Source organism: Pygocentrus nattereri, chromosome 9 (genome assembly GCF_015220715.1).
Source record: "Pygocentrus nattereri isolate fPygNat1 chromosome 9, fPygNat1.pri, whole genome shotgun sequence".
NCBI lineage: Eukaryota > Metazoa > Chordata > Actinopteri > Characiformes > Serrasalmidae > Pygocentrus > Pygocentrus nattereri.
The window spans coordinates 46145770-46171175 of record NC_051219.1 but is presented as its reverse complement, the minus strand read 5'-3'; the positions used below and the strand labels follow the sequence as shown (position 1 = coordinate 46171175).

At 44.0% G+C, this 25406-nt stretch overlaps 2 protein-coding genes and 1 long non-coding RNA gene across 5 annotated transcripts; 2 read left to right on the top strand and 1 right to left on the bottom strand.

Moving 5' to 3' along the window:
* Positions 1-209: 209 nt before the first annotated feature.
* gss (glutathione synthetase) lies at positions 210-13289 on the bottom strand. Of its 3 annotated transcripts, none has more exons than XM_017686533.2 (13): positions 13203-13289; positions 12169-12313; positions 10760-10905; positions 9748-9823; positions 9471-9610; positions 8613-8729; positions 6221-6301; positions 4654-4731; positions 4508-4577; positions 4202-4396; positions 2866-2947; positions 2585-2774; positions 210-1296 (listed from the first exon to the last, which is right to left on the bottom strand). In XM_017686533.2, the coding sequence occupies exons 2-13, from the start codon at positions 12301-12303 to the stop codon at positions 1173-1175; spliced, it is 1434 nt and encodes a 477-aa protein (XP_017542022.1). In that variant the 5' UTR covers positions 12304-12313; positions 13203-13289; the 3' UTR covers positions 210-1172. The 3 variants fall into 3 exon arrangements, with proteins under 3 accessions (XP_017542022.1, XP_017542023.1, XP_037397152.1); XM_017686534.2 differs by lacking the exon at positions 13203-13289 and adding an exon at positions 12857-13150; XM_037541255.1 differs by lacking the exon at positions 13203-13289 and having other exon boundaries at positions 12169-12329.
* Positions 8667-19201, top strand: LOC119264053. The gene is made up of 3 exons (XR_005130740.1): positions 8667-8755; positions 10105-10168; positions 18655-19201. It is a non-coding gene; the product is annotated as an uncharacterized LOC119264053 (long non-coding RNA).
* A 1103-nt stretch (positions 19202-20304) lies between these two features.
* Positions 20305-22844, top strand: LOC108438112 (interleukin-17A-like). The gene is made up of 3 exons (XM_017715689.2): positions 20305-21190; positions 21657-21826; positions 21929-22844. The coding sequence occupies exons 1-3, from the start codon at positions 21155-21157 to the stop codon at positions 22152-22154; spliced, it is 432 nt and encodes a 143-aa protein (XP_017571178.1). The 5' UTR covers positions 20305-21154; the 3' UTR covers positions 22155-22844.
* Positions 22845-25406: the final 2562 nt, after the last annotated feature.

Genomic DNA, 25406 nt, shown 5'->3' with positions numbered 1-25406 from the left:
ATCATGTTTTGAATGACCTACGGTCACAGAGAAGGTTTATAATGCAAGGATGCACTGTCCATCACTTTCCCAGACCTGTACAAGTGTGTGTGAGTGTGTGTGTGTGTGTGTGAGAGAGAGTGTGTGTATTATATATGGAGGAATTCCAGTAATTTTAAAAATGCTTTGATGACTCAAAGACATTCAGAGCAGTCTGATGTGAAATGGTTCATTAACTTAAAGGCTCAGATTTTCTTTACAGTGGTGGTGATGGGAACCAGGCGTCGCCATGACTACAACACAGATATAGCCGTTTTATTTACTATCCAGACCCACCAGAGAACCTACACGAGTATTTGTGTGCAATATTAATGGTAGTGATGAATGACTTCGCTAGTGACTACTTTGCCCTACACTCTAAAAGATTACGCAGCTTTCAAATGTAAAAAAGCAAGTAACCAGGTGAAGTTGGCAAGTGTAAACCAAATTATTAATCGCTTACCATTCTGTTAATATTATGAAAGTTAATATTATGTGCATGTATCTCTCCACCGAGGTTTAAGCCGATATCTCCTCTCAAAGCCGTGGTAAAGTAACAGCCCGGGCATCGGGCAGTGGGGATTGAGGGATCTTTCAGAGGCATTAACCGCTTTAGATGTCTGGTTCCCATCACCAACACTACAAGCGATTCTGACTCAGTTTCTCCAGAACAGCACGTTTCACATCAAACCACTCTGACTGAATTTGTTGCATTTTAACCATGTAATTATATAGAAATCTGTGGGATTCTCCTTTAAGCCCAATTCCAAACAGACAGATTTCAGATACACTGAAAGATATTAGTTTTCTCAGTCGGCTCACAGGGATTTGTAAGTCTAAGTCAACAGCCTCGAATTAAAAAGCACAAAAGTCTCTACAATAAACCGTCCTATTAAAATCCACGATGAAGTACTAGTTTCAGCACAGCGGTGCTAAATGAGGTAAACAAGTACACTTGTGGCTTCAGTAGTTCAGTTCAGGGGCTTCCTGTTAAAGTGAGCATGTATTAATCACTACTGGATCCAGCATCATGTCTCCTACCGAGACCGCAGTGTTGACGGAGCAATGAAGCAACGAAGTTCTGCTTGAAATGGAACCCCTAATCTGTTTTGTGGTGTGCAGTTCCTGTCTTGGTCCACAGAGGGCGACGTGGCTTAAACCAGAAGAGGATTGTCCAGCACTGCCACTCCTGCAGCCACGCCTCCATCAGCGTGTTCAGAGCTTTTGGTCCTGAGCAGGTGGCCCACACACTCGTTCATCACCATCTCCGCTCCCTTCCTGTGTGTGAGCACAAAGTATCAGTGGGTTTCACAATCATCTGATTAGTTTATTAGCATTATTAGTATTATTATTAGTAGTAGCCCCCCCCCCCCTTTCCCCATTTAGTCATTGCCAGTTCCACCAGTTGTTTAGGTCTCCCCATCACAGGATCCCATCAAGCTCCTCCAAGACGCATAAGGTGCATTAGGTCCACTTGCTGCATTATTATAGTTTTGAAATTAATTTTTATCGTTATTTACCCGTTTTTTCCCCTCAAATTGTCGTTAAACTTTTGGTTTGTTGTATCTCAATTGTTTTAGTTTTATTGTCTGAAAAGGTGGAGTTTTAGGTTTTAGACTAGCAGTAAAAGTAAAAGCTAGTAGTAAACAATGAGCGCAGCAGCAGACTGTACTCAGGTCAGTGGCACAACGGCACATCTGAGTACTTAAGGCTTAATATAGATACTGAATACAGAACCATCTGTCACGCACTGCAAATATCATAACTTTAAGTGTTTTTCTCTATAATACTGTCCAAGTTGGTGTTTGATTGGTTTTACGAGCCATTTTCTCATGGCAGTTTTTTGATTTAGTAATAGTTCCATTAACTATAAAAGCCCTGCTACTAGACATTTGCTGCACAATTTGCCAGCCACTCTTTATCCCATTTGACAATGCAAAGGGACCACCACAGGACCGCCACTGGCCAGACATTACTTGAGTGGTTATCATTCTCAGCACAGCAGTGATCCCGACACATTTTGGGTTTTTCCACCTTTGACCCACACACTCAGGAAGGGCTCGCTGGTCCCAGTTTCCCAAAAGCTTGTATTAAAATCATCTTAACTGGTGGAGAAAGTGTTCGTCGTGGTGCTCCTACCATTCAACAGAGATCTTTGAGCTAAGCTGCTTTGGGCTGGAGGTCAAGGAACCAGCCTTGCAACCGGTTCGAACCCCTGAGCCGACAGCACGTGAGTGAAATGCCCTTGGGAAAGACACCTGACCCCCAACTGCTCCCCGAGCGCTGCGGATAGGGCTGCCCACCGCTCCAGGCAAGTGTGCTCACTGCCCCCTAGTGTGTGTGTGTTCACTAGAGTGTGTGTGGTGTTTCACTTCACGGACGGGTTAAATGTGGAGGTGAAATTTCCCCGTTGTGGGACTAATAAGGGTCTCTTAGTCTAATCTTAATCTCTCGGAAACCCAGCCCTGATCAGGACGATCAGGTTTGTGTCGTGTATGTCTGTAAAAGTGAGTGTAAGGGAAATGTATTCTGTGTGAAGAAGAAGATCCCCTGTTCTTCAGCGTACCTAACGTAGGCTCCAAAAACACCCAGCTCACTCAGGCACGTGCACAGCCTCAGAGGAGCGTCCGGTCGGAGCAGGTAGTTATGACCCGGGCGGGGCTGAACTTTGTCCATCAGGATGTAGGCGGTCCTCTCCGTGCTGTTCTTCATGCTCTCCAGCACTCGGCAGATCTCCTCCCCGTAAATGTTGTTCCCTGTGCGGAGAGACGTGTGAGTGGCAGAGATCAAAGGTAAAGGGTTTGGGTGGGCATGTGTTGGAGGGTGTTGGAGGTACAGGCTCCTCACCGCCTCCTTCTCTCTGGGGCTTCAGCACATACTGGTCTGGGTTTGATAAAGCCATGGCTACTGTCCTGTCTCCATCCTCCCCCTAAGAGCAGTGAAAATTAAACATCTGAAAAATCGTCACGTGAATAGAAACGTAAGGCAAAGGTTCTGAATCACTCATGATATCAAGAAGCTTATATTACAGATAAAATGTAGATTTATAATCAGAAGTTTGTTTATTTAGGAACATTAAGAGCTGAAATATGTGCGGCCGGTGAGGTCACAGGCTGTATCTGAACGCTGCTATTACACCTACAGCGCAATACATTATGCAAATGTTGCAGAACAATTATGCTTAAGTCACGGTGCCTAAAAGCCTCTTACACACAATGCAGCGTTTTATTTAAGGTATTTAAATGAGAAGGTAAAATGCTAGTTTGGCCTATTAAAGAACAAATAATGTTATTTATAGATAAAACAGTGGCCAAAACAACCCATCACCCATTAAACGGCTGAAAAAGAAAATCTGAACCAGCCACAAAAAGCCTGAATCCCTCCTGGAACAAATTACACAGCCTGGTGCAGATAACCGTCCACTGCAGTCCGGCCATTCAAATTCATGAATTACCTGATGAACACTGGTGTCACTGTGTTTTGTCACTATTTTAGATAGATAGAACTTGATTGATCCTGAAGGGAAATGGCAATGTTACAGTAGCAAGACATGCACCGGTCAGAGATAACTCTGACCACCTCCTTGTTTCTACGCTCTCTGTCCACTTCATCAGCTCCACTGACCGTATAGCTGCACTCTGTAGTTCTACAGTTACAGACTGTAGTCCATCTGTTTCTCTGATACTCGCCTGTTCTTCAGTGGTCAGGACCCCCATGGACCCTCACAGAGCAGGTATTGTTTTAAAAAAATTCCAGCAGCACTGCTGTGTCTGATCCACTCGCACCAGCGCAACACACACTAACACACCACCACCAGGTCAGTGTTACTGCAGTGCTGAGAATGACCCACCACCCAAACGCCTGATCGATGTATAATTGCACATAAACTTAGATATACATAAATAGGAATAAACAGACAAACTGAACGTGTAGGAATAAAAGTGGATCTATAGCATATTTACATTTCTAAACGTAATATCCAATAATGCGATAAAATCATGCAGAACAATTATTTTACGTGGTCTCTCATCTCATTGCTCTAAATACCTAATTCTATTATTCAGTCATCTACAGCTCTACTCGTTATTCTGGATGGAGATGAAATTCCTTCCTTTTTTAATTTTATTAATTATTTAAAATCATCAGAATCCTTTTCACACCGAGAACGATGGAGCGTACGTACCATGTCCAGCGTGTACAAGCCAGCGAAAGTGGCGCGGATCTGGGCCACCGTTTCCGGCTCGTCGGGAAAGAAGCGCTCCAGGACCCCCGGCCGCGCCAACTCCTGCTGGACCTTCTTTGTGCCAGCGAGGTGAGTGCTGATGTCCGGACACTTGACAGCGCGTGAGCGCTCGATCATCAGCCGAGCCTCCCAACTCTGTGATACAGCAACAGACCAGCTACACTAAACTAATCAGCCTGATTATGAAAGTCAGGGGTCCAACATTACAGGCGGAAGGCGAGACGCCCTCAGGAGCGGCGCACTGACCTTCTCTGACTTGTAGTTTTGAGGCATGTATCCATTACGGAAGTAAACAATGGCAACTTCCTGTCCATCCCTGAAAGCACAGAGTTAACTCTTTCACTCAGAAATGCTTTCTTGATTGACGGCGCTCAGAAAGAACAGTCACTTACACAAACAGCCTCTTGTCATGGTCCAACGATCCACCTCTCCAGACATCCTCAAACTGTCTTCTGATCACAGGAATGTCTCTGCGATACAGAACATGCAAATGTCTTCAGTGACCCAAATGGATCCCTCCTGCCTCACCAGCACTCCTTCATAGATTCCTTCTCATTTTGTTTAATAAATAAGACTAAAAATCGCATGAATCAATAAACAATTGGACACTCATTATGAGCAATGCGTCAATGTTCACCAGGTGTATAAACAAACCACCGCGGGGCCAAAGTTGGCTTCGTTTGTAGCCTCAGACACGGGGCTGAACGATTTGAGGAAAACTTGTAATTACGATCTTTCTGACTGCGATTTAAATTGGGATTTTTTATTGACTTGTTTTTAATTGAGATTTTGAGGCTCAACCCCTGAACGTAGTGGGTCAAACTGCCAGTGAGTGGTGGTTGTGATGTTGCAGCACATGGAGGTTTGGTTGCCTCCGACTGGTCCAACTCCTCTACAGGCAGTTCACAAACTCTTACTAGGTTCAGTTTCGCCTCTGAAAACTTAAAACAATGTTTCTGCTAATGTACACACTTAATAAAGTCGGTTCTTCAAGGGTTCTGTAGTGAAGACAATGATCCTATGTAGAACCATAAGGACTCAGCAACCCATCTGCATGCATAAACAACCGAAATGTTCTTCTATTGGTATAAAACTGACATCAACAAGCAACAAAGTAACAATACGAGAACCCTTTATGATGCTATGCAGAACCTCATACAACACGTTCTTCTATCTGAAGAACCAGACCAGGAAGTTTTTAAGCATGCATATGGGTCCGAGTGTTCGTGGTTCTGTAAAGAATGACCATCTTTACTAAAAAACATTTTTAAGAACTATAATTTTTTAGTCTACACTAAAAATTTAATTGCAGTTTCGCAATGTTTTGAAAAAAGGACCGATAACATCACAAAGCCAGAGTGCACGCGGAATTCTTGGCCCATGATGCCGTAACCTTCAGTTACCAGTTAGTGCTTTTGCTGAATGATGAGCGTCGTTAAGGTCTTCGTTTTAATTATACTGGGCAGCTGATTTTTTACCGTGTTTTTCCAGAGAGTGGAAAAAGTCTGATGTGTTTCGTTATTAATGTTCAGCAGCCAATCCTCCGTCCAGCTCAACAAGAAAACAGGAGGCTCGGTGCACTTCGCTATACATTCTATATTATATACAGTGATGAGTAAACAGTGTAATGTCTCAACACTGTTAGACTGCAGAGCCCCACAATCACGCCGTGTCACGATTCAGACGCATAACCTACTCAACAGTGTGCTAAAGTGCATTTAGGGATCCATGCTGGTCATCGCCAATGTGTTTCCACCATCGTTTCACTCCAGGGTCTCCCATTCCTTCATTTACAGCACAGACGGCTGTCAAGCACCTTCAGCTACTCCTGAAATCCAGTCTCCACGCTGTAAACATGCGCAATTATCAAGCCTGATCGAGTTAATCAGTGATGGAGCGGCTCACATCCGCACTGCTATAAGCCCTGTTCGGCATGTGCGGCTGAAGGGAGCAGCTTACCTCACCCACAGCTCGTTCTCCACGTATCGCTGGTCGTATATGTTCCTCTGAACATCCTCAACGAGAAACATCACGACTGCCCTGTGATAAACATGTAAAGCCTTTAGTATCAAAAGAGAATCAGCGGCTTTTTTATTGGTTTTTAGCAACGTTACCTGCAAAAACATGTGACACTCCGTTTCCATGCACTCAATAATCCAGTAACTGCAGAAAGTCAGATTTAGTCAGTAATCAGATCAACACGTTTACATGCACTGGCGTGGTCAGATAACGGGGAAACTCCAGCTCCACACGAGTCAGACAGTCATCAGATTTCTGCTGTACAACCAGCCGATAAACTCCCAGAAGACGACGCGACGCAAACGTAACGTAAAACTCAAACTTCATACCGCGGCTTATTTTAACATCGCGCCGCTTTACCCTGAAAATATGAACACGCATCATCTGGAAGATCCAAATTTAAACCCTTTATTTCGTGTTTGGTTTCATCATCACTGCGAAAGTGTTTTGCTGCGTCTCACGACATCCACCGTCTGATCTCACGCAGACTGAGAAATCAGACAGAAATCAGAGGAAGAGCTCACAGCACTGAGAAATCTGATCACTGAGCTGATCTTCAGCCTCGATATCGGATTTCTAGATCAGATTATGGAGTTTGACCATTTGAATAATCGTTTAACTGCAGAAACTGGATTATGATCAGATTATTGAGGACGTATACGCACAGATTAGAGATATGTAGTCACGACTTACGTATATTTTCTCACGTGTTTGATGTCATACAGCAGCTGTCACAGGTCACGTCTCCACTTTGTGGTTTGTAATTTTATTGCGGATCAAATTGATTCCAAAAAGAGAAGAATCCAGTCTAACAAGCTTCAGTTCCTATGCTGACAGGTGCTGGATGTACGAAGACCGTTTTCACCCCTAGACTGTTGCTAAAGTTCACACCAGTGTTCGGGTTTAGTGGCATTGCTCCTTTTGCATACGGTCCAGTTGACTCCGCACAGATGCTACAGATAAAGTGCACCAAACGATAAACGGGTGTTTTGTGTTCTTTGACTGGACAGATGTTCCTAATTACCCGATCATGGTATTAAATCTTCTTACATTCCTGATAAACATGACTATAAACATTATGAGGCTACTTCGTAGAGTAAACCTTACTTCATCTCTTCTCTTTAATGATCGATGGTTTAATTCAAACTGACAGTTAAACCAATCATTACATTACATTACAATTACATTACATTACAATTACATTACATTACATTTACATTACATTTACATTTAGCAGACGCTTTTATGCCTTTTCATGACCCCAACGCCTCGTTCTTGCGTTAGTCAGCTAAAAAACTCAGCACTACGTCTGAAACTGAGGGGTTACAATTACAAAGGCCTGGACACTCTGGGGAGAGATAACTGGACATTAAGATCACAGGCAGGTAATGTATGATGACGTCTTTCTTTGTGTATATAAACAGGAAAAATGAATGAGGCACATGAAGAGATGCCGTTTCCTGAACTGTCATTATCGGTCACTGCTGCTGCCGCTGCGGCAGACGGAGACGGTAATATGGGAAAGAAGGCCGGAGGCGTGATGCTCCTTGTATTAGCGGGTTTCTGCTCTGGGTTTGGGTCCTGCCCCTACGAGTGATCTGATTGGCTTGCTTTCTCCTGATGTTTTATAAACGAGCTCTGATTGGATCTCTGTAAATAGCTGTCCTGGCGTATTGCCTGTACAGACTGAGATAAACTTTGTTTAGAAAACTTCTTTTAAACCGTGTTGAGTGAAACTATTTTGGATGTGGACAAAAAATAAAGAACATAGTTCATCAGGAATCTATGAAATGGGTGTTTCTGAGGCTCGGCCCACCAACTAGAGCTACACTCCACCACAGTTCCACTGTTTAGTGTGAAACAGTACAGGCGGAGTTTTCACACCGGTCAAACCAGACCGACTGGCCTGCACCAGACCAGGTAAGCATGACCGCTCACAGGGGGGGCGGTCACAGCTTTTGTTTGGTCTGTTTTGCCAATAACTGCAAAGCAATGTCTTTGACTTCTGCGCATGGATCACGGAACACTCTACTGTGTGTAACCTGGTGCACTTTAGCTGGTGCAGTGCGAATCCAACCAAATGGAAAAATACAACAAAAAGCCAGAGTCAGGTGCAGACTTGAGCGAATGAATCAGGTGTGAAAACAGCCTAAATTGTTCAACTGTCGCTACTGTAACTGTAACTTTTACTTTAGGACAGGTTTGTGCTACTCAACACACCTCTGGCACAGATTATGCACTTTTTACAGCAGCTGGATCTGCATCTGATGGTCAAAGCTCACATGGTCACAGGCTAGCCAGGTAGAAATTTAACCATAAATGTTAAACTAACCTCTCTGAACCGTAAAGCTCCCAAGCCTTTGCCAGTCCTCTGGCCAGACCTGCTGCTGGGTTGTTGTCTAAGATCTGCTGGCTTTCCTTCACCCGGTTAGCGACCCTGAGGACGTGCCTGGGAAGAGAACGTTTTAGCTTGTGGTGAGCAGCTCAAAACTTCTAGTCAAACTAGCATTTCAGATGAAGCGCTTAGTTCTGGTGTTCCTGCAGGTTTCCAGGCCAAACGAGCTGGAGCTCACCTGATTCTACTTGTTTAATCAGCGAATCCCGTCTATAGCAATTGACCATGGGAGCTCCTGCATTGCTGGAATAAAAACCTGTAACCACACTGGCCCTTTGTGGATAAGTCTGGACACCCCTGGCTTAGTTACATCAGGGCAACCCAGAGGAAAGAAATTCTGTCTCAAGATCGTCTCAGAGAAATAAAGCAGATCTCCGTATTATAAAATTAATGGAAGATCACTGATTTCTGAGCCGTTCCTCCTGAACCTCCTCAGGAGAAAAGAGGAGACTAACATCAGCGTCTCACTGCGAGACGTTCTGGTGACGAAGGAGAAAAGCGCGAGTTCTCCTTCTGCCCTGACGGACTGCTGAGAGGGTTCTGTGATCTAGAACAGAGCTGTAGAAGAGAACGATGAGATCTCACTCTTTATGGAGACGAGTCAGATACAACAGTTAATCCGCATGTTCGACGATATTTTGATCAAAGTGAGAAAATCTGAGCTTTATTTTTCAGATTTAGCTTTTTTTTTTTTTGCTCTGATTCAAATTGAAGAAGATCCTGAGATCAAGAGGAGATCTCATTTAGAATATTTCTTTCCTCTGGGAAGTTCTAAGTGGAACTGAAGACACATACCGATGGACATCCGGTGTGCGTGAGGAAAGACCCCCAAAACTGGCGGCGATGGTGTTGATTTCAATCTGCTTTAGGGACGCTTTTCCGCCAGCGCTCTGGTCCAGCATGTAATCCGAGCGGTTCAGGCCGAGCACTACGGGCTTAGAAACAAACAGAACTCCGTATGAGAGCTGATGCAGTCCAGCTCCGGATCACACAGATCTATAATAATGTCAGTAAGAGTCTGTAAACACAGTAGGTTCCGTTAGTCACGGCAGCGTTAGTGAGGCAGAATTACCAGAGTCTGTGGTTCCTGTCGTACTGCTCTGTAAACCTCGAAGAGTTTTGCTGTGAAGTCATCGACTTTGATGGTGCTGTTGAGGAACGTGTAACACTTGACTCATCGTGAAATTTGGAAGAGCACTCAAGAACTTATTTGTGATGTCATTCTAAACGATCATAACAGTTTTTATGCTTTTGGTTTGGCTCCAATGTCATAATTCTGCACAATCAACAAAAAGATATGGGTCATTCTACAGAAACGTCCACTTTTTATGTTTACAAATATATTACACTTAAAAAACATGTTAGGATTACGATTTAGTGTTTTATTGTAAAATATAAATATGATTTGGTTTTTAAATCAATCATCTAGAAATCCAGTCACCACAGAAGAGCTCGTCCCCCAGTCGTGTGAGAAGGCCGAGGCCATATTTGAGGTAAAAAAAACATCTTTCTGCAATTTTAACTACAATAATCTGAACATAACTATGAAATACGTGATTTAAATGACAAAGAAAACAGAAGCCAAATAAATATTATAAACTATATAATGAAAGATCCCCAGGAGTCGTGTCTCTGGTGTTACTGCATCTCTTATTTTGTAATAAAAGTCACACCGATGACGTCACTCGACCTCCTTTGACCTGTTGTCTGAGGATCTATGGAGAAAAGCTCATGGTGAGTCCACTGTGTCTCTCAGTTCTCAGAGATCTTCTCATTCAGCTCATGATCTCATATGAAGCTTCTAGCTGACGTCACTGGTGTGACCGACTTTATTCTGAGGTCAGTGTGAAAAAACAGAAACACAAATGGATTAAATTCGGTAGTTTAGTGGACGTTCCCTGATGGACAGCGTGTGGTTTGATGTTCTGTAAAATGCATTGATCATTAAAAACGTCTCTGGTGTTTCCTTTATTATGTGGATCACCAGTGACTCCCTATGGACAGACAGAGAAGTGGACTTCTTCTGTAGAATGATTTGATAAAGTCAAGGGTTCAGAAACACTCCGGATTCTGGATTTCCGTACCTGGCGAGAGCCTCCTCCAGGAAGACTGGATTCTGGCTGATTCTGTCCACCAGCCGGTTAAAGTGGGTTTGGACTTCAAGGGCCTGGTGGAAGAGAGTTCTGGGCACTGGGGAGGGGAAGAGGCTGAACGGTGCATAGCTCACTACCTACAAACAAACACACAGCTTACACACATGCATGCCCACACTGCGTCATATCTCATTTAGTGATGGTCAGTCTGCGGTCAGTGTTCTAAAGCACCAGGGCAGAATTAACTTTCTGTAATCCAGAGACAAAACGCTGCCATACGAGAGACGGGATTCCAGACGGGACTCTGAATTAATTCCGCCTGTTTGACTGGGTGCTAGAAAAACGAAGCCCTTTTATGCTGATCTGAGATCAGTTTGACTTGGTTTAGGTTTTGGCCTAAACTAAGAGGAGAAGCTTGTTGGAGACCAAAGATCATAAAAATGACAACTGCTAGTCACACATCCTGTAACGTAGAGAAGGGCTGGGCAATACGCCAGTGTATATCGCTATCGTGATAAATGATGTCACAACACAACACAATATGCTTTTCTGAACATACAGATACACCGGTCAGGCGTATCACTCTGACCACCTCCTCGTTTCTACGCTCACTGTCCACTTTATCAGCTCCACTTACTGTATAGCTGCACTGTAGAGCTTGCTGTCCACTCACTGTCCACTCTATTAGACGCTCCTACCTCGTCGGTCCACCTTGTAGATGTAAAGTAAGAGGCGACAGCTCATCTGCTGCTGCACAGTTTGTGTTGGTCATCCTCTAGTCCTTCATCAGTGGTCACAGGACGCTGCCCACAAGACGCTGCCCACAGGATGCCGCCCACAAGACGCTGCCCACAGGATGCCGCCCACAGGACGCTGCTGGCTGGATATTTTTGGTTGGTGGACTATTCTCAGTCCAGCAGCACTGCTGTGTCTGATCCACTCAGACCAGCACAACACACTAACACACCACCACCACGTCAGTGTTACTGCAGTGCTGAGAATGACCCACCACCCAAACAGTACCTGCTCTGTGAGGGTCCATGGGGGTCCTGACCACTGAAGAACAGGGTAACAGAGTATCAGAGAAACAGATGGACTACAGTCTGTAACTGTAGAACTACAGAGTGCAGCTATACGGTCAGTGGAGCTGATAAAGTGGACAGTGAGCGTAGAAACGAGGAGGTGGTCAGGATGTTATGTTTAACTGTTGTTGTATCATTTTCTCCATTCCAACTGATGAGATGTCTGAAAAAATAAATTTCGTGTATTGAGAAAATTTCTGGCGGCATCACAATATTCCTGCCATATCGGCCGCCTCTAATACAGAGTGACATTATATGGAATGAAGACTTATGATCTCAGGAAAAACATCTTCCACATAAAACAGAGGTTTTCTTCACCTCGGGAGAGTTCGGTCTGTCTTTGGTCCGCATTAAGACTCCACGCATCAGCGCAGCGTCTTTGGCCACTTCCTCCAGCCTTTTTATCAGATCCTCATCCCTCAGCACTTCCTCTGGGATCCCGCAGGCCGACATTGTGGGAAACCTTGGAATGAACGAAAGAGGAGTTCAGTGAGGTTCATGAGAAAGTGGTGCTGAGGTCGGGGCAGTCGTGGGCTGGAGGTCAGGCCAACCAGCCCTGTAACCAGAAGGTCGCCGGTTCGATCCCCAGCACCGACGGTATGTGACTGAGGTGTCCTGGAGCAAGACACCTAACTATCTGACCGCTGCGGATAGGGCTGCCCACTGCCCCCTAGTATGTGTATATCTGGTCAGGGAACCAGCCCTGTGACTGGAAGGCTGCTGGTTTGATCCCTTGAGCCCTAGAGCAAGGCACCTGACACCTGACTGCTCCCTGGGCGCTGCGGATAGGACTGCCCCCTAGTGTGTGTGTGTGTGTGTGTGTGAGAGGGAGATGTGGAGGTGTATGACTGATGAGGGTCACTTAATCTTAATAACATGCGTTCTGGCGTTTAAACGATGTACAGTTACAAGTGTCACGGCTGAGCTTAATATCACCGTAATGCCCGGTCTCATCTGCCCCTCAGCCGCGGACAGGTGCGGTCATCATGACTCTGCAGTTTCTCACCTCCAGTCAAATGACGTTCGGGAATGGACGTCACTGTCAGGAAAGCACGGCTGACATTTAACCCCTCTGGTGCCTAATTAACTGTCTAATTAACTGTCTGACCGATGTCTGACCACAGCCTGGCGGGGTGTTAGTTAAGTCGTCTGTACCTGTCTGTCTGTCTGTCTGTCTGTCTGCCTGCCTGCCTGCCTGCCTGCCTGCCTGTCTGTCTGTCTGCTGCTCGTCCCTCGGCGCTCTGATAAACGCCCTCGTTCCTGTAACGCTTTCAGTTTAATGCGGCTGCCGGACTCCACTGCGTCCGGCTGCGATGACCAAGCCAGTTAAAGCAGAAAAGGCTCTGACCCACCTGACCGACGCTCACAGCACCCGACCCGGTTCCGCTCAGGGAAGCAAGTAACGAGAACTCAGAAACAGCGCGTACTCCAACGACCTGATTTCAAAATAAGGGTCCTTTCCTATTCCACAAAGAAATCAGTGGGTGGTCACTTTAAACACATGAATAAATAAATAAATACACACATAAACAAATAAATAGCCTCTTATTCTCCACGGCATATTTTGTTTTTCCCATATGAATTTTCGTGACCAAATCACAAGGCAAATTTTTCAGTAACTGCGTGAAATAAATTTTTGTTTTATTTATTTTTGTAAAAGTCCCCCTGAAATGAACAGAACGTGTGTTTTCTGATCTCCACATTTCACTACACGCTCACAATTTACTGCAAAAGTCCAGAAATCTCCACCGCTCTTTGTGTTGTTCTCTAAAAGTGATGTTTCCAGAGCAGATCACTGAAGAGACGCCGTCTGTTTATAGTTTAGAGCCCAGATTTGGGGAAAAACGGCTCGACTTTCAGTAGAAAAACAAACTGAGTTCAGCTTCTTTTATTATAAGGGTTTAAAATGACGTCACCGTCTATTAGACTGGAGAGAAGAGCTACAGCCTCACACGACGCCCAGCTTCTGAACGGAGCTTATGGAATATGAACGTTATGAAGAACATGAGGTCCCGAGGAGTTGAAAAGGATAGATAGGTCCATAAATAAATAAATAAATAAACAAACAAACAAACATCCATTAATGTAGTAGTAGTAATGATAATAATAATAAACAACAACAATAATAATAATAATAATACAACTACTACTACTGCTAATGATAATCAGTCACGTTATAAAAAAGAAAAAACGAGACTCCTGGCTTCTTGTCTTGGCAGTTCATTAACGCCTGGGCTCAGTTTCTGGGCTGCCGACTTTGGTGTGTATGTCGGTTGAACTGCAGCTGAAATGCAGGTAACGTGTTTGGTGCTGTGACTGGTGTGGAACTGTGTAGAACTGAGGTGCACGGAGCCCCGCCGGTGACATCCTGTATAAATAAAAATAATGCGTGGCCACGACTTACTAAGGCGTGGGAATGAGATCTTAATACATGGTGTCGACTTAGTAAGCCGCAATCTCGTTCCCACGCCTTACTAAGCCGGGGCCACTCATTAGGATCTCGTTGCCACGTGTTAATAAGGCATATTATTTTTATTTATACAGGATGTCACCAGCGGGCTCCATGGAGGTGTAAGGGCTGTCCCACAGACTGCTGTTGGGGCAGGAGAGTCCGAGCACATTACCTCGCAGTGCATGCTGGGCACTGTAGTGCAGCACATTGTGAAAAGAACTAATATTGATAGAAAATTGAAATCCTTTTGTGGGCTGGAAAGGATTGTGTGGCGGGCCTGATTTGGCCCGCGGGCCTTGTGTTTGACTGTACGCACAGCATGTATTCACACTGTAGATACACAGATACAGACTTTTTAGTCAGCAGTCTTCCACCCATCTAGCAGTGGAACGGGATCAGTATAGGACCCCTGCTGACAAGGTTTTTTGGGGGTGGAGGGTTTTGCTGTCAGCATGGTAGGGATATGTTAGTGTGCAGTGAACTGATACGAGTGTATTGATATGGTTGATTCCCCATTTAGTTCACTGACTAAGGGCCGAAGCTTTGTTTGACAACAGATGAAAATCTGGGTCCAAGCTCCAGTGAGCAAGCTTAGAGCTTAGAGTTCAAAAAATGACTTCGTCTCAAAACATAGGTGACACATTTGTGCCCCAGTCAGTCAGTCTAGTGTATCCCAGACTGCACGGCAAATCAAATCACCTGACAACGGAAATCCAGTTCAGTTCCGCGGCCGAACTGCCGAGCACTCCTGATTAGGTACAGATAATTATTAATATTAATAATTAATATAAGAATATTTTCTCAATATTTCAGTCGCATACAGTCAACACTCATCGTGTAGCTGGTTAGTTTGGTGTGAGACTTTTATATGGATGATGTATTTTACAGGAAAAGTTTGGTATGTGTGATATTTAGGGTCAGGAGGTTTAATCAATGGGATAATAATCAGGTGTGAGTGTGGCTGACCCTACCCAATTTAGAAAAACATGACTCTGGGTCTTCACCACACACACGTTTGTTAGTGAATGCCTTGCTTTAGTCATATGAGATTTCTGAGAACCTCAGAACATTGTTTGTCAAAGCTTATTAGGCTGGAAGATGTTCCAAAACCATTTCAGTCAAGTTTGGAATTCAGTGATCCACTGTCAGGCAAACAGTGGACAAATGGAGGAAAATCAGTCCCATTGTTTCCCTTCCCTGGAGTGCTCATCCATCAAAAATGACTCCAAGATTGGACGTAGAATGTTCTGGGTGATCACAAAGAACCCCAGAGTAACATCTAAGGACATACAGGCCTCTTACACTCTTGGCTACACTGGTCCTTTGCCAATAAAATTGGACACCCCTGGACGAGAGCATGGCTCTCAAAAACTGTGCAGCAGCAGATGAGCTATTGTCTCTGACTTTACATCTACAAGACAGACCAACAAAGTGTCTAATAGAGTGGACAGTGAGTGGACACAGTGTTTAAAAACTCCAGCAGCACTGCTGTCTGATCCACTCACACTAGCACAGCACACACTAACACACCACCACCACATCAGTGTTACTGCAGTGCTGAGAATGACCCACCACCCAAACAGTTCCTGCTCTGTGAGGGTCCATGGGGGTCCTGACCACTGAAGAAGAAGATATAGGGATCCTATATGACAAGTGGAGCTGATTAAAAGAGTGTAGAAACAAGGAGGTGTGCTTAGTGAAGTGGCTGGTCAGTGTGTATATACACTGCTCAAAAAAATAAAGGGAACGCTCAAATAACTCATCCTAGATCTGAATGAATGAAATATTCTCATTGAATACTTTGTTCTGTACAAAGTTGAATGTGCTGACAACAAAATCACAAAAATCATCAATGGAAATCAAACGTATTAACCAGTGGAGTCCTGGATTTGGAGTCACACACAAAATTAAAGTGGAAAAACACACGACAGGCTGATCCAACTTTGATGTGATGTCCTCAAAACAAGTCAAAATGAGGCTCAGTGTTGTGTCCGGCCTCCACGTGCCTGTATGACCTCCCTACAACGCCTGGGCAGCTCCTGATGAGGTGGTGGATGGTCTCCTGAGGGATCTCCTCCCAGACCTGGACTAAAGCATCCGCCAACTCCTGGACAGTCTGTGGTGCAACGTGGCGTTGGTGGATGGAGCGAGACATGATGTCCCAGATGTGCTCAATCGGATTCAGGTCTGGGGAACGGGCGGGCCGGTCCATAGCTTCAATGCCTTCATCTTGCAGGAACTGCTGACACACTCCAGCCACATGAGGTCTAGCATTGTCCTGCATTAGGAGGAACCCAGGGCCAACCGCACCAGCATATGGTCTCACAAGGGGTCTGAGGATCTCATCTCGGTACCTAATGGCAGTCAGGCTACCTCTGGCGAGCACATGGAGGGCTGTGCGGCCCTCCAAAGAACTGCCACCCCACACCATTACTGACCCACTGCCAGACCGGTCATGCTGAAGGATGTTGCAGGCAGCAGATCGCTCTCCACGGCGTCTCCAGACTCTGTCACGTCTGTCACATGTGCTCAGTGTGAACCTGCTGTCATCTGTGAAGATCACAGGGCACCAGTGGCCAATTTGCCAATCCTGGTGTTCTCTGGCAAATGCCAAGTGTCCTGCACGGTGTTGGGCTGTGAGCACAACCCCCATCTGTGGACGTCGGGCCCTCATACCGTCCTCATGGAGTCGGTTTCTAACCGTTTGTGCAGACACATGCACATTTGTGGCCTGCTGGAGGTCATTCTGCAGGGCTCTGGCTCCTCCTGTTCCTCCTTGCACAAAGGCGGAGGTAGCGGTCCTGCTGCTGGGTTGTTGCCCTCCTACGGCCTCCTCCACGTCTCCTGGTGTACTGGCCTGTCTCCTGGTAGCGCCTCCAGCCTCTGGACACGACGCTGACAGACACAGCAAACCTTCTTGACACAGCTCGCATTGATGTGCCATCCTGGATGAGCTGCACTACCTGAGCCACTTGTGTGGGTTGTAGAGTCCGTCTCCTGCTACCACGAGTGTGAAAGACCACCAACATTCAAAAGTGACCAAAACATCAGCCAGAAAGCAGAAAGGTGCTGAGAAGTGGTCTGTGGTCCCACCTGCAGGACCACTGCTTTATTGAGTGTGTCTTGCTAATTGCCAGTAATTTCCACCTGTTGTCTGTTCCATTTGCACAACAGCTGTGAAACTGATTGTCAGTGTTGCTTCCTAAGTGGACAGTTTGATTTCACAGCAGTTTGATTTACTTGGAGTTATATTGTGTTGTTTAAGTGCTCCCTTTATTTTTTTGAGCAGTGTGTATATATATATATATATATATGTATATGTATGTATGTATAAGCTAGCATAAGGTAGAAAAGTACTGTATTCCTCTGAAATTGTGTAGGACAGTTGTTTGAAGAATAATAGAAGCTCACATTGTTCCAAATTAATAGTTTTAGTGGTAGAAAGAGCTCAAAGACCTCTGATTTAAGGTGAACTCAAGCTTTTGAGAAAAGTCAGCAAAGTGCCCATCTCATAACTTTCATAGAAAAACAACAGAAAAACATTTAATAGAAAAATTCTTGAAATTTTTATTTTTAATGTAAGAAATGCACTAGAGTCAAGCCTCTGTTGTTTATCTATGTTTCTATGCAAAAATTTACAAGTAAAACAAAAACAAAAATGCGAGGGATGACCTTCTAGTAAACCCGACCATTTCCTCACTTGGTTGTTTTCAAAATCATAATGGCCTACGTGTGGACTCACTTATCTGCTCTTGACAGAATATTCTTTTTCAATGACCCTATATATATATATATATATATATAGTGCATACACCAAAACATAGTGACCACCTGCCTAAATTGCTGTTCCTCCACATACCTCCAAAACAGTTCTAACCCGCTGAGGCATGGACTCTACAAGACCCTTGAAGGGGCTCCGTGGTATCTGGCATCAAGATTGTCAGCCGCTTGAGCTCTGGGGAAATTGCTGGCCAGGGCAACACCTTGAACTCTTCGCCATGCTCCTCAAACCATTTCCAAACAACCAGTGCAGTGTGGCAGGCCTTGGCCATCATCCTGTTGCCAGTTTATGTTTTCTGCCTCCTCTGATCACTGTCAGTGGGCACTGCTGACCAGTAGCACCCACAAGCCTCCCTGTTTTGGAGATTCTCCGACCAAGTGGTCAGACTTGGTGCTTGTTCATGCCTGCCCATTACTCCAAAATGCCAACTACGAGAACCAACTGTTCCCTTACTGTTTTATTTATCTCAGACATGCACAGTTTCTATGAGATTATAACATTATTTGCTTCACCTGTGAGTGATGAACGCTTTGGCTCTTCAGTGTATCTGCTGCTTAAACTTTCCTTAAAGGTTCCAGCCATTTCTGGAGGGCCCTGGATACACAATTGTGATCTCACCTCTATGGAACAATAAAAAGGAAGATAGCAAGTTGTCATCATCAGTGCCGCACTGTTCCACCTACTCCTAGAGGCTTTCCCACACTGCTGAGAAAGACAGGGAGACAGAAACTCCATGGACACAGTGGGTGCATTTGAATCATGCAAATCTACAGTGACTAATGTAAGTGCATTTTAGATCTTAAAGTTACTAAACATGTTGATATCATTAAAATGCATTTTTGAGCTTCAGTGACTTTCCCATAATGCATGAGCTAAAATAAACAAAAAAACGACGGTCCTCTTTATGCAAACAGTTACTACGTGACTGAGCTATCCAGAGCTGTATTCATAGGACAGTAAGTTCATTTAATTCACAATAGCTGCACAGACCAGTTACTTTGGATTGATCTCATGACTGGGTTCAGCCATGGGCTGGACCCTGTACCCAGAAGGTCGCCGGTTCGATCCCCAGAGCCAACAGTACGTGACTGAGGTGCCCTTGAGCAAGACACCTGACCCCCAACTGCTCCCCGGATGCTGTGGATAGGGCTGCCCACCACTCTAGGCAAGTGTGCTCACTGCCCCCAAGTGTGTGTGTTTCACTGCACTGGGTTAAATGCAGAGGTAGAATTTCCCCAATGTGGGACTAATAAGGGTCACTTAATCTCTAGGCTCTTTTGTGCCACTTTGCACTTAAAGGTCCACTTGCAGGCTGTATTGTAGCCCACAGCTGAGTGGCGTTTAAGGTCATCACTGTTTTCTTTGAGTAATGATGTCAGAAAGTCTCATTATAATTGACCAAAAAGACTCCCTTTTCGGGGATCTACCGTACATGCACCAATGGTATCAATGGGATAATAGGCAAACTACTGCAGGCCATTTGGAGGCTGTTGTACCTGTTGTTTTCAGGCAGCATATGCAAAGCAGCGACTGTGTTTGTGTTAACATAGCCCGCGGTGCCGGCACACCATGACGAGAGTCTAGTGGAGAAGGATATGGGTCATCGCCGGGATTCCCTATGCCTGGGAGATCCTAGCCATGATGACTAAGTGTGTGGGAGAGGGAGAGTTTCTTCTCCCACACAGAGGATCTCCTACGCCTACACGAAATAATGGAACATTCCCAGTAGATACCACATTGTTATGCTAATAAAACATTTTAGTAGCATCACAATGATTCTGCAGTTCTGTTTCTCTCTTTGTAGCCTTTTTATACGCCTGTACATAAAAAGTAGAAAACTTTCTAGTTTGTTGAAAATATTCTACCTCTTTTATTGTGTATGCCTGTAACTGCGGTTAACACAATTTATCTATGCGATGCAATGCATCTAAATAAGAAAAACATACTGAAGGTGATAACTGCAAACACTTTACGGCATATGCTATAAGCATATAAGTCGTGGGCTGGAGGTTAGGGATCCAGCCTTGTGACCGGAAGGTCGCCAGTTCGCGGGGGGCTGTTGGTCAGACAGACACACTAACACCTAGGGGTAATTTAGCATGTCCAGTTGGCCTCACTGCATGTCTTTGGACTGTGGGTGGAAACCGGAGAACCCGGAGGAACCCCCGCAAACATGGGGAGAACATGCAAACTCCACACAGACCCTGCATGCCCGGCCGGGGAATCGAACCCAGGCCCTCCTCGCTGTGAGGCGACTGTGCTACCCACCATATATATATATGTAAGAGGCACCTGATGTGAGGTGCATCTTGCTCATGAAATACGTGAGTAGGTGAAGTGATGGGAAAGAAAGTAAAGTAGAAAAGTAACGTGTGTTTGTGACGTTGTGTAGGACAGTCAGTTGTTTGCAGAATAGGAGTAGCTCACATTGTGCAAAATTAATAACTTTCCTGGTAGAAAATGGTCAGAGAGCTTGTAACTTTAATAGAAAAAAATTTATTTAAAAAAATAAAACAATTCTTGAAATTTTTATTTTTAATGCAAGAAATGCACTAGAGTCAAGCCTCTGCTGGTTATCGATATTTCCATGCAAAAATTGACCAGATAGAGGAATTTAAGTCACGGGTTTGAGAGAATAGAACAAAAACAAAAACGCGAGCGAAGCCCTTCTAGTAAACCCGGCCATTTCCTCACTTGGTTGTATTAAAAATTCCAATGGCCTACGTGTGGACTCATTCATCTTCTCTGGACAGAATAACTGGAGAGTGGGACGACCGCACGGTGTTTGTTTTCTTTTTGTTTTGCTGCTGATAGTGTGTAAATGTCATGCTGCAGTGGAGCCACCGCCGCTTCGGGTTCCATTATGGAAATATCAAAGCGTGGACTCATGCTGCCAGTGCTTTGTTGTATGCAAAATTGTTTGGGAAAGAGGCTGGTCAGTTACGTCAATCCAACTCCACTAACTGATTTATATATAAGCGAGCGAGCAAAATTCTCTATATCTGCTACTGAACCTTGAGGACAACTTGTATCAGCTACTGACTCTCAGGAACGACAGAAACAACAGAATCATGCAGCCATACACAAAGACGTCCACTGCTGTACTGGTAAGTCAATGACTTGCTTATTTGCTCTTATTCACATTTACGGCATTTGGCTGACGCTCTTATCCAGAGCGACTTAAAATCTGATCATTTTACACAGGCAGGTGTAGGTGGTGTTAGGAGTCTTGCCCAAGGACTCTTATTGGTATAGTGTAGGGCGGTTACCCAGGCGGGGCACTGAACCCCAGTCTACAGCATAGAAGGCTACACTATACCAACCATTGTTTAGATCTTTGTACCAAAAACATTGCTTGGAATATCGCAGCGAAATGATGCCATTCGTCCTGAGGTGGTTATAAAATTTGGAAGTTTGCAGAGCCTACAACCTGTGAATGGTTTTAATCCTATAAATGCAACATAAAATCCCAAATGTGTGTATTTTCAGCTTTCTGGAAAGATGTTGTATCGAGATGGAACATCTACGAATCGGGTTGCTTGAGCTAATTTCTGTGTTTGGTTTTGTGTGTAGGTGATACTTTGGCTCGTGACGGTACAGAGCAGGTTCCATATGAGGGATTGCTTCACCTGTGTTCATCACGACAAGCTACAACGATGTGACAACGAAAACTTGACAAATTTCATGTTCAAGACATTAAACCCTGGCTATGAAAATGATTCCCTCTCTCCCTGGACATACGAGTAAGTAGGCTTTTCTCACACAGCTTGGCAAGAAAGATCCCAATTGAATATGTGTGTTTGGTGACATTTCACTCACGTTCTCGTCGATCGTTTCTCTTTTAGAGATGACGTCAATGACAACAGGTATCCCAGGATCATCAGGGTTGCCAAATGTGACCCTCTTGGATGTTCTGGACTGAATGCCACATCTGAAGCTATTACCATTGAAATTCCTGTCTTCATGCGAGTGAAATGCGGACAACACTCTAAGAGCAACACAGCAGTCTACAGACTCACACTGGTGCCTCACACCATCGCGGTTGGATGCACATGTATTAAAATGTTCTAAAGCCATCAAAGCCACGTGCTCCAAATCGTGATCTCAGTGTGAGACTTTCATCCTTTTACCGAAGCCTTTCTTGCCTTGTACAGTGGGATGGTGGGTGTCATTATCATTGAACCTACTTCATTATCGTTTGGGTCTTGGATTGGAGGTGACTTTGACCACACTTCATTTCACAGCTTCTAGAATGTTTGACAATGTCAGGCTGTTATTGTCAATGTTACACTGGCATTTTTTATAATGCAGAAACCTACGAAACCACTGAGAAGGCAAAACTGTGTTTTGTGTGTAAGAGAGTGAAAGCACAATCTCTAACTTCCATGAAGAACACGTTAAAAACTCTGTAGTGTAGTGAGAAAAAGGCAAAGCTGCTTTGTGGCCCAGAGTTACTTTGTTTCTTTAAGCAACTGTTTATTTTGATTCATGATTGATTTTTGGTTGAGTATTTGCTCATCTGGTTTTTTTTCCATGCAATTGCATGTGCATTTCTCATGTGTTACATTGTGTAATTTGCTTTTCTTTCTCTGAGATTACTTATCAAATATGGCATAATCTGTTGTCATTGTCTGACGTGTATACTGTAAGGATGTATACTGTGTATAAACATGAAACAGGAACCTGTATACAAAGTAGAAATGTTTAATTTTCCATGAAAAATGCAAATAAAATGGGTTTGTACAAAACCATGTAAATAAAGCTTGTTTTTCTTTTATTATTATACATTTTAAAGCAAAAGAAGCCAGACAGACATTTACAGGAGGTGGAAATACAGGGTATATAGATGAATGTGGACCCAGTTGAGTTTGGAAAGAAAGGTCAGGAGCTGGGACGGAATGAAGCCGCCGGCTTATTTTAAATCCTCTAAAACACAAGGTCCATATGCAGGTTCACACTTCAGATACAGAATGATACGTTTTAAAATTAATAAATGATTCATTGCATTAATGATGAGATGGCCTTGGGCCAGGAAAGTTCTTTGGCTGTGTTGTTGGTGGCCATCAGTGCTGGACAGTAACTGATCACGGTCACTTTGTTTAGAGCTGGTTTTGACCTGTTGGTCATACCGACCCAGTGCAGCACGCGGTTCAACGTCAGCGCAGCAGCGTAAAACTTTGGGAGAGTCTGTTCAACATAAATGATGAACTAACCTAACTTTGTGTAAATAGAGCTCAATATAGAAATATGTCCACATATGCAGTCGAGACTGACGCGGCTTTTTTCTGAATTTCTACAAACACCATTTCATTTTATAGTAAATGAGTTTGGGCTGGTTTATGTTTATGAACAGACGCCTACAGATCAACATAGTAAAGGAGCTCATCTGTGATCCTGAGTTTAAAGCCAGTTTTTATTCAACTTAAACTTGGAACTAAGTTGTAAATAAATCTGAAACTGAAACTTTGCTTGTGTGTAAAAAGTGATTTCAGAGCCACTCGGTTCTCCCTGATGGAAACTGTTTACCTTCAGTGTTTTGTGCTTCTGATCATTTTAATAGACGTCAGCGTCACTAATTAATGACGTTCTATTAAAAGACTGGTTTACCAAGAGAGACGCTGGAGGACTTTCACCTGAAATGAGTTCATGAAGCCAGTCTGGTTATAAAAATGATAACAGGACATCAGAGCCAGAATTCCTCTTTTAGTACTTTTACTTTATACTTAAGTACATTTGAAGGGAAATACTGAAGGAATATATTTGAAGGAATAAGGTGCTGCTGCCTGCTTGGAATGGAAACCTGATGCCACAAAAGATTGGATTGGACACCCCTGATGTACAGGGATGAGTCTGGTGATCATTTGACCTGAAATATCCAGGTTCTCACTTTCAGTGTCTCAGTTAACAAAGTATGCAAAATAAACCAAACAAATAAAATAAACCCAACCAGAGCTACCCCGACTGTGTACAGTCCCAGAAAAAAGTGACATATTTGTACCTTTTCATAACGTCTTGTTTTCAGACAGAAATATGTAATTAAAGAACCCCCTCCATCCCCACTGGACCCCACACACCTACAGAACATACTGGGATCTTATCACCTTTTCCCCTGTGCAGTGTAATCAACAGTCCAGTGCAGTGCAGGGCTAAAGATCTCTGTAGTGTAAATACTGAGCTTTCTGTTTATAATGGATTATATTGTAACTCCTCACCATCACATGTGTAACATAAACCAGTAGCTCATGCGCAAAACTCCACATGAACTTCAGGAAAATATCCTCACAGTGTAAATAGCTTTATATTTATTTATAATTCTTCATATTGTTCATTTTCTGTGAAGGACAGAGTTTGTATTTTTATCTTATTTTTTATGTTTAGTATTATATATGTTGTCTGTATAGTAACAAGTAGCAATCTGTAAAAAGTACAGATTAAGTTAAGTACTTAACAAAGTTCATTACTTGTTTGTTCATTTCTCTGCTTGTTACTTCTCGTTTCTTGAGTGTCTTGCTGTCCCTTTGCTGCTGTAACACTGAGAATTCCCTGTTGTGGGGAATAAAGGACTTTAATCTTACACTATATTGCCAAAAGTTTTCACTCCCCCATCCAAATAATTGAATTCAGGTGTTCCAGTCACTTCCATGGCCACAGGTGTATAAAGCCGAGCTATATTTGAAAAAAATCAATCCTGAAATCATGACAGCCGACTTGAAGAATCTTCTACATACAGACCTCCCATCAGTCAATGACGTAGTGGATTTCTACAATAAAAGTCTGAGCAGAATCTTGGATCTTCACGCTCCTGTTAAAACCAGAACAGTCACCTTCTCTCGTTCAGCCCCCTGGTTCACTGATGAGCTAAGCCAGGCGTGCCCTTGAGCGTTGTTACAAAGCCTCTGGCCTCACTGTTCACAAGTTAGCATATCGGGAACATCAAGCCTACTCAAGATCCATTATGAAAGGATGGTCACAGTTTTATGGAAACATCATCAAAAACAGTCAGGGGAATTCCAAGCAGTTATTCACCACTATCAACCATCTCCTGAAACCACAAGCCTCCTTACTCACTGAAAGTACAGAAGAGCACTGCAACAACTTCATGACTTCTGCTATTTCAACCTTCTCCACTCTACACGTGCAGGGTATGTACTCACAGTGTGAGGTCTCCCAGCCCCTAAACTGTTTTCCAGAAGTCTCACAGCAAGAGGTTGAAGGCATTGTCAGGAAGATGAAACCTTCCACCTGTGCCCTGGATCCCTTTCCTACCTCTCTGGTGAAAGCAAACTTCTCTGCCATAAGTCCTCTGATCACCACTGTAATAAA